This window comes from Ogataea parapolymorpha, chromosome III, assembly GCF_000187245.1.
Source record: "Ogataea parapolymorpha DL-1 chromosome III, whole genome shotgun sequence".
Taxonomy (NCBI): domain Eukaryota; kingdom Fungi; phylum Ascomycota; class Pichiomycetes; order Pichiales; family Pichiaceae; genus Ogataea; species Ogataea parapolymorpha.
In genome coordinates this window covers 1,100,071-1,113,696 of record NC_027864.1, presented here as the reverse complement: position 1 = coordinate 1,113,696, position 13,626 = coordinate 1,100,071, and the positions used below count along the sequence as shown (strand labels likewise).

The 13,626-nt window shown below is 56.7% G+C and overlaps 6 protein-coding genes across 6 annotated transcripts; 2 read left to right on the top strand and 4 right to left on the bottom strand.

The window, feature by feature from the left end:
* Positions 1 to 66: 66 nt before the first annotated feature.
* On the top strand, positions 67 to 1,251 carry HPODL_00792 (uncharacterized protein; the record flags this gene model as incomplete). The annotated part of the gene is made up of 1 exon (XM_014080755.1): positions 67 to 1,251. One exon carries the CDS (start codon positions 67 to 69, stop codon positions 1,249 to 1,251), a length of 1,185 nt encoding a protein of 394 aa, XP_013936230.1.
* Positions 1,248 to 5,030, bottom strand: HPODL_00791 (phospholipid-transporting ATPase DRS2; the record flags this gene model as incomplete). Its single annotated transcript, XM_014080754.1, has 1 exon — positions 1,248 to 5,030. The coding sequence occupies one exon, from the start codon at positions 5,028 to 5,030 to the stop codon at positions 1,248 to 1,250; it is 3,783 nt and encodes a 1,260-aa protein (XP_013936229.1).
* Positions 5,031 to 5,120: 90 nt separating this feature from the next.
* HPODL_00790 (60S ribosomal protein L32) lies at positions 5,121 to 5,516 on the bottom strand (the record flags this gene model as incomplete). Its single annotated transcript, XM_014080753.1, has 1 exon — positions 5,121 to 5,516. The coding sequence occupies one exon, from the start codon at positions 5,514 to 5,516 to the stop codon at positions 5,121 to 5,123; it is 396 nt and encodes a 131-aa protein (XP_013936228.1).
* A 610-nt stretch (positions 5,517 to 6,126) lies between these two features.
* HPODL_00789 (Protein FMP27, mitochondrial) lies at positions 6,127 to 10,368 on the bottom strand (the record flags this gene model as incomplete). The annotated part of the gene is made up of 1 exon (XM_014080752.1): positions 6,127 to 10,368. One exon carries the CDS (start codon positions 10,366 to 10,368, stop codon positions 6,127 to 6,129), a length of 4,242 nt encoding a protein of 1,413 aa, XP_013936227.1.
* Positions 10,369 to 11,011: 643 nt separating this feature from the next.
* HPODL_00788 (Eukaryotic translation initiation factor 4B) lies at positions 11,012 to 12,172 on the top strand (the record flags this gene model as incomplete). Its single annotated transcript, XM_014080751.1, has 1 exon — positions 11,012 to 12,172. One exon carries the CDS (start codon positions 11,012 to 11,014, stop codon positions 12,170 to 12,172), a length of 1,161 nt encoding a protein of 386 aa, XP_013936226.1.
* A 48-nt stretch (positions 12,173 to 12,220) lies between these two features.
* HPODL_00787 (uncharacterized protein) lies at positions 12,221 to 13,564 on the bottom strand (the record flags this gene model as incomplete). The annotated part of the gene is made up of 1 exon (XM_014080750.1): positions 12,221 to 13,564. The coding sequence occupies one exon, from the start codon at positions 13,562 to 13,564 to the stop codon at positions 12,221 to 12,223; it is 1,344 nt and encodes a 447-aa protein (XP_013936225.1).
* Positions 13,565 to 13,626: the final 62 nt, after the last annotated feature.

Sequence of the window (13,626 nt, the reverse complement as noted above, 5' to 3'; positions counted from 1 at the left end):
TTTTAAATTAAATAACATAGATAATTAAATTATAAATAATTAAATCAAATATTAAATTATTTCCATATGTATGCAGGCACTTTTGACTCGCTGCCGCACGAAAATGACCCTGCCGTCAATGTGGACGAGCTTTGGAGACGTACATACGGGCTGGCACATGAGTACGTGATTGAGAATGAGCCACCCATCGTGCTAGAGCGCATACAAACGGCACGGTCGGCGTTGCAGAAGACTGCGCTGCTGACCGCAATGTTGCAGAACGGCGTGCTGGCCGAGCAGGACGAGACGTGGCAGTCGCAGCGGGGACAGGTCATTGCACTGATCGCCCAGTTGCTGGCTGAGTTGGATTTGCTGGTCGTTTTCGGCAACAGACCCGTTCTGACAGCTTTCTATTCCTTGCTTGAAGGATACATCAAAACGTCACAAGACCCGGGCACCCTTCTAGTGGAGATCGTGCGCCGTGTGGGCGACACGGCTTCTTTTAATGCAACATTTCATTATTTACATCATATTACACTCAAGCACCTATACTCCCGCAAGAGCTACCGCGAAATTGCTAGTCTGGAGCCGTTGTTTGCGCGACATACGGCGATCGACCCGCTCAAACTGCACAGGGAAGACGTGTTCGAGGCGTACTACACGCTCGCCATGTCGCTGATGAACACGGGCCACTACCTGGCAGCACACAAACAGTTCCAGATCCTGTTCAAGCTGCCGGTGTGCAGAACACAGCCGGCCATCCAGAGCCTTGTCGCAGCGTACACGGTCAACCTGGTGCTTGTCGGGCTGAAGAAGGACGCCAACCTGCTAAAATACGGCGGTTATGTGAGCCCCGCGTGCTGCCAGCTGATTCAGAGCTACCAGACCTGTCAGCCAACCAGTTTTTCCCAGACGGTGGACAAGCTGGCCAAGGAGACGCACGAGCTGGTGCCGCAGGTGTTTCGCGACCTTGAGACGCAGATGCGAACGCGAATTTTGCAATTGAGCTTGAAGCCGTACAGCACGGTGGACCTAGCGACTGTGAGGACGATCGACCCGCACGACGACGTCGCTCCGCTTCTGGAACGGCTCGGGTACGTCGTGGATGCCGGGATGGTGCAGGTGCCCAGCACAGGCCGCCATCAGCCGGTCGACACGGCAGCGCTGGTCGCGGCGATTAAGTCGCTCGACAGGATCACCGCCAAAACAAAACAGAGCGCACAGCTAAAGGAAGCACAGGAGTTGTGCAAACAGCGCAACCTGTCTGTCTAGTCGAGCTCGCCGTACGTGCCGCGACGTTTGGTGGTGTCGTACTTGCGGATGATGTTCTCCTGGCCCTCGTCCTGCGAAAACGCAAACCCGCGCTGCTTGCGCATGCGGTGCACCTGTCTGACCTTGCGGATGGTTTTCTGGAACGAGGAGAACCGCGGCTTGTGATCCTGGATTTGGTATTTCTGGATTTTTTGCACCTTGTGGTAGAATTCCGGGTTCCAGGTGCGTTTGTAGTACTTCCACAACAGGTCGCGGAGCAGACAAAGCACGGGCACAATTAAAATAGTCATCCAATAAACGAGCGAGCCGAATATTTTCGGAACTACGCCCCAGTACTCCTTGGAGACGCCGACGTGGGGCGCGACGCTGGCGTAGACGGGCAGGACCACAAACAGTAGCGCGAGCGAGCCGGGAATGGCCACCAGCGTGAATTTGGTCCATTGGGACGAAATAAGAGCGGCCTTGCCCAGAGCAGTCACCAGACAGGTCGTGTAGATGGCAATGCCGAATCCCCAGTGGTCCATCGTGGTGCCGTCGGCGAGCTGGTTGCCGTACTTGAAAATATTGATGAGCGCGATGTAAATGATGGCACTGTGGTAGAAGCCGTTAACGGCCCACGACCAGAAAATTTCCACGTTGAAGAAATGGCCCGCCTGGCCGATCTTGTATAGCTGTGGATACTGGTTCAACATGTTGGCTGTGATGTACTGGTCGAAGATGCCGATCACGAGCGGCGGAAGCACGAGGAATATCACGTTGTACAGCGTGAGGGTCCACGACTCCACCATCGACTGGCCGCTGAACCCGTTGCTGAAGACATACCAGAACTGTGTCATGTAGAACACAATGTTCTTGTAGAATGAGTAAAGAATCGCCAGCGACAGTCGTTGGTACGACCACGAGCCGTGCACTAGTAGCAGCTTCTTGAGGTACTTGAACTGGCCGATCGCAAAGTCTGCGCTGCGTGCGGCCTGCATGCCTTCCATGCCGCTAATGCCGACGCCGACGTGGGCGGCCTGAATCATCGACACGTCGTTGGCACCGTCTCCGACCGCCAGCAGCAACGCACGCTTCTTGCGCTTCACGAGCCGCACCACGAGCGCTTTCTGCAAAGGCGACACGCGGCAGCAGATCACCGCCTTGCACAGAACAGCGATTTCCAGTAGCAGGTCCTCAAGATCGGCCTCCAGAGCAAAGCCCAACGACTTGCCGTCTATCACCAGCGCCAGCGTGTTGATGTCGTCCTGCGACAGCTGGTTGCTGCGCAGGATCTCCACTTTGTCGAGCAAATTCTGTTTCGTGTCCCGTTTGCTCTCCTCGTTCACAATGAGCAGGTTCATGTCCTCGCTCAGCAATTTGCAGCTCATTCCAATGTTGATCGCCGTCTCTTGACGGTCGCCCGTCAACACCCACACCTTGATGCCGGCCTCCTGTAAAACCTGGATCGTCTCCGGAACGCCGTCCTGCAGCTTGTCCTCGATGGCCGTAGCACCCAGTAAAAATAGATCTTTTTCTATCAGTTCCGCAGCACTGTCCAGCTTCTCAGACCGGTTCTCCAGACTCGTCGACGCCTTGTTGTAGATCTGGCTCCATTCCTGGTACTCATGTTCCGGAACCACTCTTGCGGCAATACAGAGTGTCCGCAGACCTTCGACAGCAAATTCCTCTAGATGCTTTGTGGTGGCCTCGACAAACTCGTTGTTTTCCGCCAGTCGCGCAAAAATCACCGTGTCCGCGCCCTTCACATACAGCCTGATCTTGCCGTCCGGACACCTGAAAATGGCGCTCATTCTTTTTCTTGACGAGTTGAACTCGCAGATGTTGAGCAGCTCGTACGTGAGCTCCTGGCCGTCCACCTCCATGCTAATGCTCGACGGCTTGCGCACGGTGAATTTATAGCCCAGCATCGCCGCACCTTCGACCAAAGCTCCCTCGTCGGGCGACGCGGCCTGGTACTTGATGCTGTCGCCTTTGATTTCCGGAATCACCGTGTGGCACGCAGCCAGCAGAGTGAGAAACTCGTCAATCACTTTTCTGTTTCTGTGCTGCTTGCGGTCGATCTGCAGCTGTTCAAACGTGTGATAGCCGATCTCAATGCCGCCCTGGACGCTCGCTTGGCCGTCCTCCGGGATTTGGCCAATGTAGCACCGGCCGCCGATGGAACACGTCTTGAACTCCATGATATTTCTGGTCAACGTGCCCGTTTTGTCACTGAAAATATACTCGATCTGGCCAAGCTCTTCGACAAGCGACGACGTGCGAACCACCGTCGGCGAGTCCGTCGGCTCGTAGTACATGTCGAGGTCCGAAGCTATGAGATACGCCTGGTAATATTTGATGATCTCGACGGTGACAAACAGCGAGATCGGGACGAGGTTCGAGAAGAGCACCCAGTACGTCAAAATGTCGGCGAAAAACAGCTTCACTTTGCTCGTTCCTTCCAAATAGAGGTAACCCAGATGATTTTTCATGAAAGCAATGTTGAGAATGTCGCCGAGCGACGAAACCACCGCCAACACCAGCAGAATGCCAAACAGTGCTATCACCTGCAAATTGATGATGCGCTCGACGTCGGTCTTTTTGATCGGCGCCGCGGTCGCGTTGCGCATCAGCTTTGTCTCGTGGCCCGTGAAAACCACAATTCCCTGGATCCAGACCGTGTTACGCAGATTGGCACCGCGCAGAAGCAGCTGGTCTGGGCTCAGCGGGATCTCGCGCCCGTTCAGATACAACGTACCCTCGTACGTGTACAGACTGCTGTTGGGCCGCTCGCTGAGGATTTTTCCCTGGCACTGGACCAGCTGCTGCGGCGACATCAGCCCGGCAGTCTCCTCGCGAGACTGTTTGATTTTCAGGTTGGTTTCGCCGTCCAGGTTCGCCGTCTCGATGTAGCACAGCCCTTCCGGCTCGGACGAGCTCAGCAAAATCAGGTCCGCCGGAAACGGCTCCTCGCTGTTCACCTTGACAATGTCGCCGACCCTGACGTTGATCCATTTTTTCATCACGTACTGGCCGGTCTTGATGTCCAACACCTCTATTTTGGACCGGTTCAGCTCGTTGTCGGACGAATTCCGCTTTATGTCCTCCGTAATCTCCTTAACGGCGGAAACTAGCAGCACCACCATCAGCGTACCGATCGTGGTGTATCTGTTGGTCGGAGACACCGACGGAACCTGCTGGATCACCGACGTGAACAGGAAAAACAGGTTTGCGTACTTGGAGAACTGCTCAAACAGGAACTTAGGCACAAACGTGACGAAGTTGTACTTGGTCGTGCTGATGTGGTTGTCGTAGTAGCCAAGCCGTGCGTTTGTCTGCGGATCGTTGATGTAGATCGTCCGCGGGCTCGTGTCGTCGGTACTGTTGTGCTTGCGGAAGTACCTGCGGATGTCAAACACGTTGGCGGTGTCGGTGGCTATTTCTGGGGCTGGCGTGCTGCGCGACGGCTCGTGCGAGTCGTCCACGTTGTCGTACGCGGTTCTTCCCATTTTGTTCCGTATCTGACCAACCACAGAGCGCAGGCCGCCACTGGAGTTTGCCGGGCCGTAATTGTCGCTCTCGTAGTCGCTCAGAACGTCCGAGTCGAACGGGTTGTCGTGCAAGGGCCCGGCCGCGTCGTAGTCATTCGCCACGTTGGCAAACGCGGCGGCAGAGTTGGCGGGCCGTGGCGCCGGGTCGCTGAACGGGTCGTCCATGCTGTCCAGGTCGACGAGGTCGACAAGGTCGTTGCTGGCGTGGTAATTGGCCGCGCCAGACGTGTTGCGGGTCCCGTATGACATGGGAAAATATTTATAATTAAAAATAATACGAGTTTTTTAAAATAATGGCAATGCCAGTCCTACTAAATCTCTTCTCATGTATTACTCTACCTATGCCTCAAGACTCAGACGGCCCTTAGGATTGGTCACCTTCACGCCGATGGCCTTGGCACGGGCCAAAATCTCGACTCTGTTCTTAGCAGACACGTTGTGGGCAATTTCAGCAGCGTAGGTCTTGGTGTGCATGATCAGACACTCCAGGTCCTTGACGTTCTTCACCAGGAAAGCCTTGTGGCCAGAAGGCATCATGTGTCTGGTTTTCTTGTTGGATCCATAACCGATCTTTGGCTCTCTGATGGTGCCTCTGAATCTTCTTCTGACACAGGAGTCGATACCCTTCTGTTTTCTCCAGTTCTCGGCCACTCTGTGGTATCTGTCCGAGTGGTGTCTCTTGAACTTCTTGGTGTGCTTCTTGACGATCTTTGGGTGTGGGAGCGATGCAGCCATGGTTGGTGAAAAGATTATCGTAGAGAGTATTTTATTTTACTTTGAAAAATTTTCTAGCCCTAGATGGGGTCACGTGAAGCAAAAAAAAAAAAGACCCAGCTCGCGAAATAGACCTCAAGGCCTGAGAGCCTCCGTCGATCGTCGCCATGCATTATTTTATCGACCAGGACACAAAGTACGAGCCCGTGCGCCCGTCTTTCGACACAGACGTCATTCGACTGTACGGTCTGCGTCCCATCGCGCAGTCGCTCGCCAGGGTCAACCCCGATGGCTCCAAGGGCGTCAAACTCCGCAAGTCGTACAAAAACCACGTCGCCGACCTGCCGGGCAAGCACGCCATCCCTACCGAGCGAACGCTCTCGCCGATCGTTTTCCGGCCAGACAACCCGGACTTGAGCGACGTCCAGCTCAAACAGTACCCATTGGAGCAGCTAAAGTCGCTGTTTTCGTTTGAAAAGAGCTCAATCAATGGCGTGCCCGGTTTCGACTCCAGCAAGCTCGCCATCGACAGTTTCGACTCGTCGGCCAAGAAAGAGCGCAAGAGAAAGGGCACACCCACAACACCAAGCGAGCCCGATCAGAAAAAACGCCACGTCCAGGTGCATTTTAGCTAGTGTCTTTTCATCTTGTGTCTTATGATCTTGCCGAAATGCACCATCAATGTCTGCAAGATGTATTTTTTCAGATAATTCACCAGGTCGTCGATCCCCCAGAGCCTGTTGACGATGTCTAGAGCGGGCAACAGCAGCTCAAAATCCGTCACATTGAGCAGTTTTTTCAGGCCCTTTCCGCGCAACGAAACGATCAACACGAACTGTTCCATGTGGATCGACTGGAACCAATAGTACCGACCGGCGCGGATGATCATGAGCTTTGAGGACGCCGAATCAACGTGTTCTTCCTCCTCCTGCTGCTGCCCGCCCTGCTGCTCGCCCACAAAGTACTCCAACACCCGCTGCCCGACAATCTCCTCCAACCCCAGTCTGATTGGAGAGCTTTTTATGTCCACCTCCTTGACCACGCGAATGCCCCCCACAGGCCGGTCCATAGTCCACGAAATGTCAAACATGTCCGTCGATTCGACGCCCGAGAGTAGTTGCGGGAAATAGGCCCCGGCCATGTTTCTTGCCCGTAGCGTGCCCACCGTCACCCTGTTTTTGGTGGCCCCGTCGGCCAGTTCGATCCTGTTGAACGTGCCTTGCGCGATCTCCAGCCGCAAAAACGGTTTTTCTTCCTCCACCATGTCCATCTTGATCGTCCCCACCTGTAGAATCCACTCCACCTCGTCGTCCCGCGTTCCGCCGCCTTTCAATAAAACACGCATCCGCGTGTACAGATCGACCAGCAGCCGGCTGCGCAGCGGCGACGGCTCGGGCAAGTACGCCAGCTTGCGCGTCACGTCGGCGATTTGGCCGAACACAGCGTCCAGGTCGTTGAAATCGGCCACCATCACCATCTCCTGGACCGCGGCGTCTAGCTCCTTGGACCGCGGCTCGGAATACAGCAGCAGCGTCGCCACAAGTGAGTACAGAGCGCGCGCCTGCGCCGAGTTCAGCCGCGTCTCGAGCCGGGCCATGTTGAACATGAACAGGTTGCGTCGATCGTCGCCGCCGAAACTGCTCGTGCGGTCGAACCGCAACACCATGGCCGTCCGCGACAGAATCTTGTATTTTGCGGGCGGATGGGGCAAAAACACAGGCCAGTGCGGATTGTCGCCGTAAACTATCGCATCTTTTGTGTCGACAGACCGATCGATCAGAAAAATGTCTGTATTTTTCAGAACGGACCCGAATCGCGTCGCCAACGGCCGCGAGTCCACATCGTCCAGCTGGCTGCCGTCGTTCACGCTGACGACGCTCACGTCGATCTTGGGGGTGCTCAAAAGCACAAAATAGTCCGCCGCGTCGTTCTCAATGAGCTGGATCTGAGGCTCGCTGATTAGCACCTCAAAGTCGTCGCACGTGACCAGCCTCCGTGCCGAGTGTTCCACGGCGCGCAAATCAGTCTCAAAGGTGTCAATGCGCAAGCTGCGATTGTCAAAGCTTACGTCGTCATGTGACACCGTTTCGGCCCGCTCCTCGGCCCATGACGCCCGCGCCGTGCGGAATGCCTGGTAGCTGCGGTAGTACGAGTACGAGTGCCGGAACTCGAGCCGCTGTAGGTACTGGAACACGCGGTTGCGCACGGCACAGTTCCACTTTGCCAGCGGGCGTGTTGCCTTGACGACGTTGCGGAACTTGGCAGAGTCGTGGTCGAGAAGATACGCCATTTCCTCGCAGTGGAATAAATGCAAATATTCTGCGGAAACGGCCCCTAGAGCCTCCATGTTCTGCTCTTCAAAGTCCTGGCGGTCAAACCAGGGTTCTGCAGCGGCAGGATACTTGTCATGGCCAGTTTTTTGCTCCTCTGCAGCCACCACACGCACATCTACGTTGCAAAAACGAACTTCGCCGGTGTCGAAACTCATCTGCATCAATTTCACCTGCTTGTTGAGATTTTCATTCTTGAGCACCATCGGCTTTTTGCGCTGGTGTAGCTGCAATCGAAGATCCTCCATCTTGGCTTTAAACCCAAGAGCACATTTGTTTCCTGGGTCGTCGAGGTCGAGACGGTAGCCGTGGAAAATGTACAGCGGGTGGACGTTAAAGTTGTAGGAAAAGGATGCGAGATGCGAGGCAAACTTGACCGACTCCGGCTTTGTGCCGAAAATCGGGCCATTGCGAATAGGCAGCGACACGTCGCTGCTAAAGAGCTTGAACCATTTCGTGAAGAACGAGAACGTGACTGGGGTCACGTGCACAGAATTGGACGCCGATCTGGTTGCCAAGTGGATGCCCATGTGGATTGTATCTGTGCGGAAGCCGGCGTAGGAGTCGTGGTTGGGAGGCTGTGGGGGGAGTACCATGGAGACAGCATAGTGGGGGATGGATGTAGTTTTGGAGCGCTCAAATTTGAACGACAACTTGAACTCAACCTCGCCGCCGAGTGAAACAGCTCGCTTGAACGATGTGCGTGGGGGCAATGGCGAGAAGATGCTTTCGTTCAGGTAGTAGCCAAAAGTGGAGGTAGAGAGCGAATTTTGCAGTTTTTGGCCAAGGTACACCGGGTGTGCACTGCACCAACAAGGCAGGGTGCCCAGATGGTCAGGCACTCCAAACATTGTTTCGCTCGCGCGCACAACGGCAAAGTCGTCCGGTGCATTGCGTGGGTCGTTCAACTCCAGCCGCACGTTTTTGCGGAACACAAATGCGAACCCAGCCGCCGCCCCGTGCAGTTCGTACGGGTCCATCGAGCCCTTGATGTTAATCTGTAGCCCGGCCTCGGTGGCCCACACCAGGTCGACGTAGCCGTGCGCAATGAGACGCAGCTTGTCCCAAATGCCGAGTTTAGGGCTCGGGTCTATTCTGGGCTTGCTGAAACTGTCGAAGCAGAGTGACAGCTGGCGCAGGACCGGCTGGATCGAGGCCCCCCACGTAAGGATGACTGGCTGGTCGGTCAGCACGGTGGCTGTGAGTTCTGCAAGCGTCTTCATGGCGGCCATGGTGCGTGGGACACGCATAGACTTGCTACCCCCCACGTCCACGTCGCACCACCGCCAGTCGCCGCCCAGCTGTTCCAGCAGCACCACGTTGCCACATACACGAAGACCCGCTGTTTTGCCCCACGGCACCCAAGCCAGCGGCAGCGGCAGATCAAGCAGGTGTGCGCGCACCTGCCCCACGGAAAGGTCCACATACGCCGGAATCAGCGTTGTGTACTCCGTGTCGCGCGGCATGCCTTTGCCCACGCGCTCAATGTAAGCTGGAAGCGACTCGTCCATATGTGGGGGACCAACCTTTAGGTCTACCTCCTCCAGGTACAAGGACATCACAGGCGCGCTCGTGCTGGCGTGCTGATGGCTGCGGCCTTCAAGAAATTGCGCATTGCGCTCGACGGTAGCTGTGAGTTTTGTGCGGTACTCGCGCACTAGCCGGATCCAGGACGATGAGATGTGCTCGTTCAGGACGTCCAGAAACTCGCCGTCTTCCAACAGCGCCCACTTCTGCAGCCGCGACCGCTGCTCGACCCTGCCGAGCTGATATATCATGCCGAGCTCGGTTTCGAACGGGTCGTTCTCGAAACACACCGCCACAATCCCTGCGTGGACACGAATATTGGGCAAATTCACCGGCGACCGTGCATGGGGTGCAATAATCAGCTCGTCGCTGCCAGTGCGCAGCGTGTGCACGTGCTGCTTCAAGCTTTTGGCCGTGTTGGAAGCGCTGTCAAACAGTTCATAGATGAGGAACCCGTGGGGCAGAGAAAGCTTGGCAAACGCAACATTGGCATCCAAATTGTCATCCACCGACACGTCCTGGACGCTCAGCAGCCGCGTCCACCGCCCGTGCCGCATAATCTCCAGCCGCACGTTGCCGATGGTAGCAGCGGTGGCAGAAAAAAACAGATCCCGGCTGTGCACGCGCAGGTCGAAACTGGCCAAGCGGAGCACAATAGTGCTGCGGGTCACAATGACAGAGGGCCAGGCAGGGCCGGAGGAAGAGCTTGAGGAGGAGCTTTTAGGCGGCACGAACAAGGAGAGCAGCGCAAATACGAGCGGCAGGGAGATGTCGGCGTCGATAGCGGCCATTTCAAGCTGTGAGCCGTTCGCTGGGCTGCGCGAGTAAGTGAGCTGGGGAATAGTGAGAATGTCCTTTGCGTGGATACCCTTCACGGATGCATGGAGGGAGTCCCCCTGAAGGAGAATTTTGACCGCAGAGACGGTGACAGGCGGCACCGATCCGCTTGGCGAGAAAGTGATGGCCCCTGCGACAAGATTGCCGCTGGAATGCAGCTTTTTGTGTTCTATATGCATTACCCCACTGAAGCTGATGTCCGAGACCCCCACGTTAAAGCGGGAGTCGGCGTATTCCACCCTCGAAATCGCCGTTGACAGTCTATAGACACGTCCTTTAGAAAACCGCACGCGGGCCGAGCGAACGTGCATTTGGTCCATGGAAAAGTCATCGACACTTACCAGTGTCTCCGGGACCCACCTAAGCACGAGATCTAGCGCGATCTGCCAATACGAAAGACCTTTGGACTCGTCTCGGGACGGCGTCGATTTTTTGCCGCTTTGTGCCCGATTGACCACCACCGAGCCGAGGTATACTCTCAAAAATGGCCGTGAACAGCTGCACGCGAGCGCAATGTGGCCGATAGCGACACTCACGCCCAGAACCTGCACCCGGAGCCCATATATTGCTATCGGGAGCAGGAAAGAGAATGGGGCCGGCGACAGGCCAATGCCCCGGACAGACACACGTATGCCCAGCAGAATGCCAAATAGAGGCCACGACAGAAGCACAAGGGCCAGAACGGCGTAGTTGTTCATATGGCAAGAAGTGTACGCGAGATTGCTTTCTAGGGAAAAAGACCGGGGCGACGCGCCGATAGACGTCTGCAGTGGAAAAAATCATGAAAATTTTTTATTCTTTCCAACAAACAATCAGTATAGCATGCCTCCTAAGAACAAAGTTAAGATGGACCTGGGCTCGTTCCTGGCGGACGAAAGCTTTGGCGGCTCGTGGGCGGACGAGGAGTTCGACATGAACACGCTGGAGGTGCCCGTCAGCGGCAAGCCGTCAGGAAGCAGGGGCGGAGGAAACGACAGGGACTACGAAAGAGCCGAGTATCCAATCCCGGACCGTGCGCCATACACCGCGAGAGTGAGCAATCTGCCGAGAGACGCGCAGGAGGATGAGATCCAGGCGTTTTTTGCCGACAATTTGCGCATTGAGGATCCGTTTGACGAGATTGTCGATTTCTACGCTCCAAAGGACCAGCACACGGGGGCGCTCAGAGGATTTGCTTTCATTACGTTTAAGAATAGGAAAACATTGGAAGAGGCATTAAAACTATCGGGACAGAACCTGGGCGGCCGTGTTGCGTACGTCAGCGTGGCTGCTCCCACGAAGGAGCCGTTTGGGGGCCGTGGTGGCCGCCAGTCACGTGGAGACATCGACTGGGGCACGATGCGGGACGGCCCGCGCAGCGAGCAGCGCGAGCAGCGCGGGGGAGACTTCAGAGGCGACAGAATGCGCGAGCGGGCGCCAGAGCCTGACTGGGGGGCCGTTAGAAGCACGCCTGCGGTGCGGGAGGGCCGGAGAGAACGGTTGCCGTCTCGCAGAGAGGCGGCACCGGAGCCAGACTGGACCGCCGTCAGAGAGGGCGCTGCTGTTCCCGAGCCTCGGCGCGAGCGGCTGGGACCTCGCAGAGAGCCACGGGCCCGTGGGCCGGAGCCGGACTGGGGCGCCATCAGGAGCGGCGAGCCCGTGCGTGTGGAGCGTGCAGAGCGTGCAGAGCGTGCGCCTAGAAGAGAGCGTGCACCAGAGCCGGATTGGGGCGCCGCCAGAGACAGCGTGGCAGAGGGCGTTCGCAAGAGGAGCGAGGGCGCTCTGCGCAGCAAGCCAAAGAAGCCGGAGCCTGACGTGGACTGGGAAAACCTGCGTGGCTCTGCGCTGAACAAGGAGCGCAAGCCACGGGAGCATAAGGAGCCAGAGACCAAGCAGAAGGCCAAGACAGACGGTCCAAAACACTCGTCGTTCAACGTGCTACCAGTGGAGGATGACGAGGACGAGCTGGTGGCTGGAACTGAAAAATTGTCAGTGAATGAGTGATCGCACGTTTAATTAGATAATGGAACAGAAATGAATAGAGTATCGTAGTCACACCATCTGCTCGGGCTGCTGCGGCTGCTCGGGCTCGCCACCGGGCCGCGAGCTGAGCCGTGCGCTGCGGTTGCGCTCGTAGAACACCAGCACGTAGTGGTAGTACAGGTCCTCTTTGCGGATGCCCATGATGCGCCAGAAAATCGCCGACAGCATCGTGAACTTGTCGTTGACGGTCTGGAACGCGAGCGTGTCGATGTCGCGCAAGTCGTCTGGGTGGAACGGTCTCTCGTTGACGATCTCCATGATGGACGACTGCAGCGAGCGCAGCTCCGGCATGGGTGGTCGGTTGAAGTCGCTGTTGTGCATCGGGGTAACCTCCTCGATCGGGCCGGTAGGCGGCGCCGTTGCAGCCGACGTCTGGCCCTCAGTCGCGTACTCGCCGTTGCGCACGAGCTGCAACGATGCCAGCAGCGTCTGGGCCTTGAACTTGGTGGAACGCGGGAAGAACAGGTCGCTCACCGACTCCGCGTCGTTGAAGATGCTGTCGAGACTGCGGTCGCCCTGGGCCTCGTTGGTGTGGCGCGAACGGGTCTGGTCGCGCATGAAGAAGTCACGTTTGCACATCGGACAGCAGCCGCGCCGATTGACGAGCCAGGGGTCCACGCAGTCGGCATGGAACACGTGACCGCAGATCAGGCCGCGGACCTCGTCGTCGTCCAGCAAATTGTCCAGACAGATTGCGCACATCCCAGAGGTGAAGTGGAGGTCCTGTGCGGCGTCGGCGGACGAGGCTGTAGCAGGAACTGTTTCGCTAAGCTCGATGTTGTCGGTTTTGTTCTGGTCGGCCAGATCAACCTCCTCTGGCGGCGAGGACCGCGCGTCCTGGAAGTCGTCCTGCTCCTCAGGAGTGTTCCGATGTCCAGCGTCCTCCTCGTACACCAGGACGCCCTCGTTCCTGTTGATGACATCCTCCTGGCCACCGTTGAGCCACTTGGCGTACGTTTTCAGCGGGAACAGGTCGTCGACCTCCTCCTGCGTTAGCTTGCGCTTCCGCGAGTACCCCTCGCGGCGACGGGGACGGTACCCGTGCAGATGGCGGTGGCCCGCGAGGTTGAGGGCGATGTCGTGCTCAAAGTACGGCTGGAGGCCGTTCATGGACGCGCGCCCCGTGGGGCCCATGTAGAACGGATTGCGGGCAAACTGCGGCGCCGAGCTGTACAGCCCAAAGCGAGACCGCACAAGGTATCTGAAGGTGAAGAATATAAATAGAACGGCAATGATGACGCCCACGCACAGCGCGATGAAAAACAGCACTGTGGACGGCTTGCTTCCTATAAAGTTTCCGGCCACGTTGGCGGCCGAAGAGGTGGCGGAAGGAGCATCCGACGTCGAACTCATTAATTTGGCCTTAAAACAACAAAGGAGGGAAAAAAAAAGTTAATTTACGAAAAAGCCAAGCC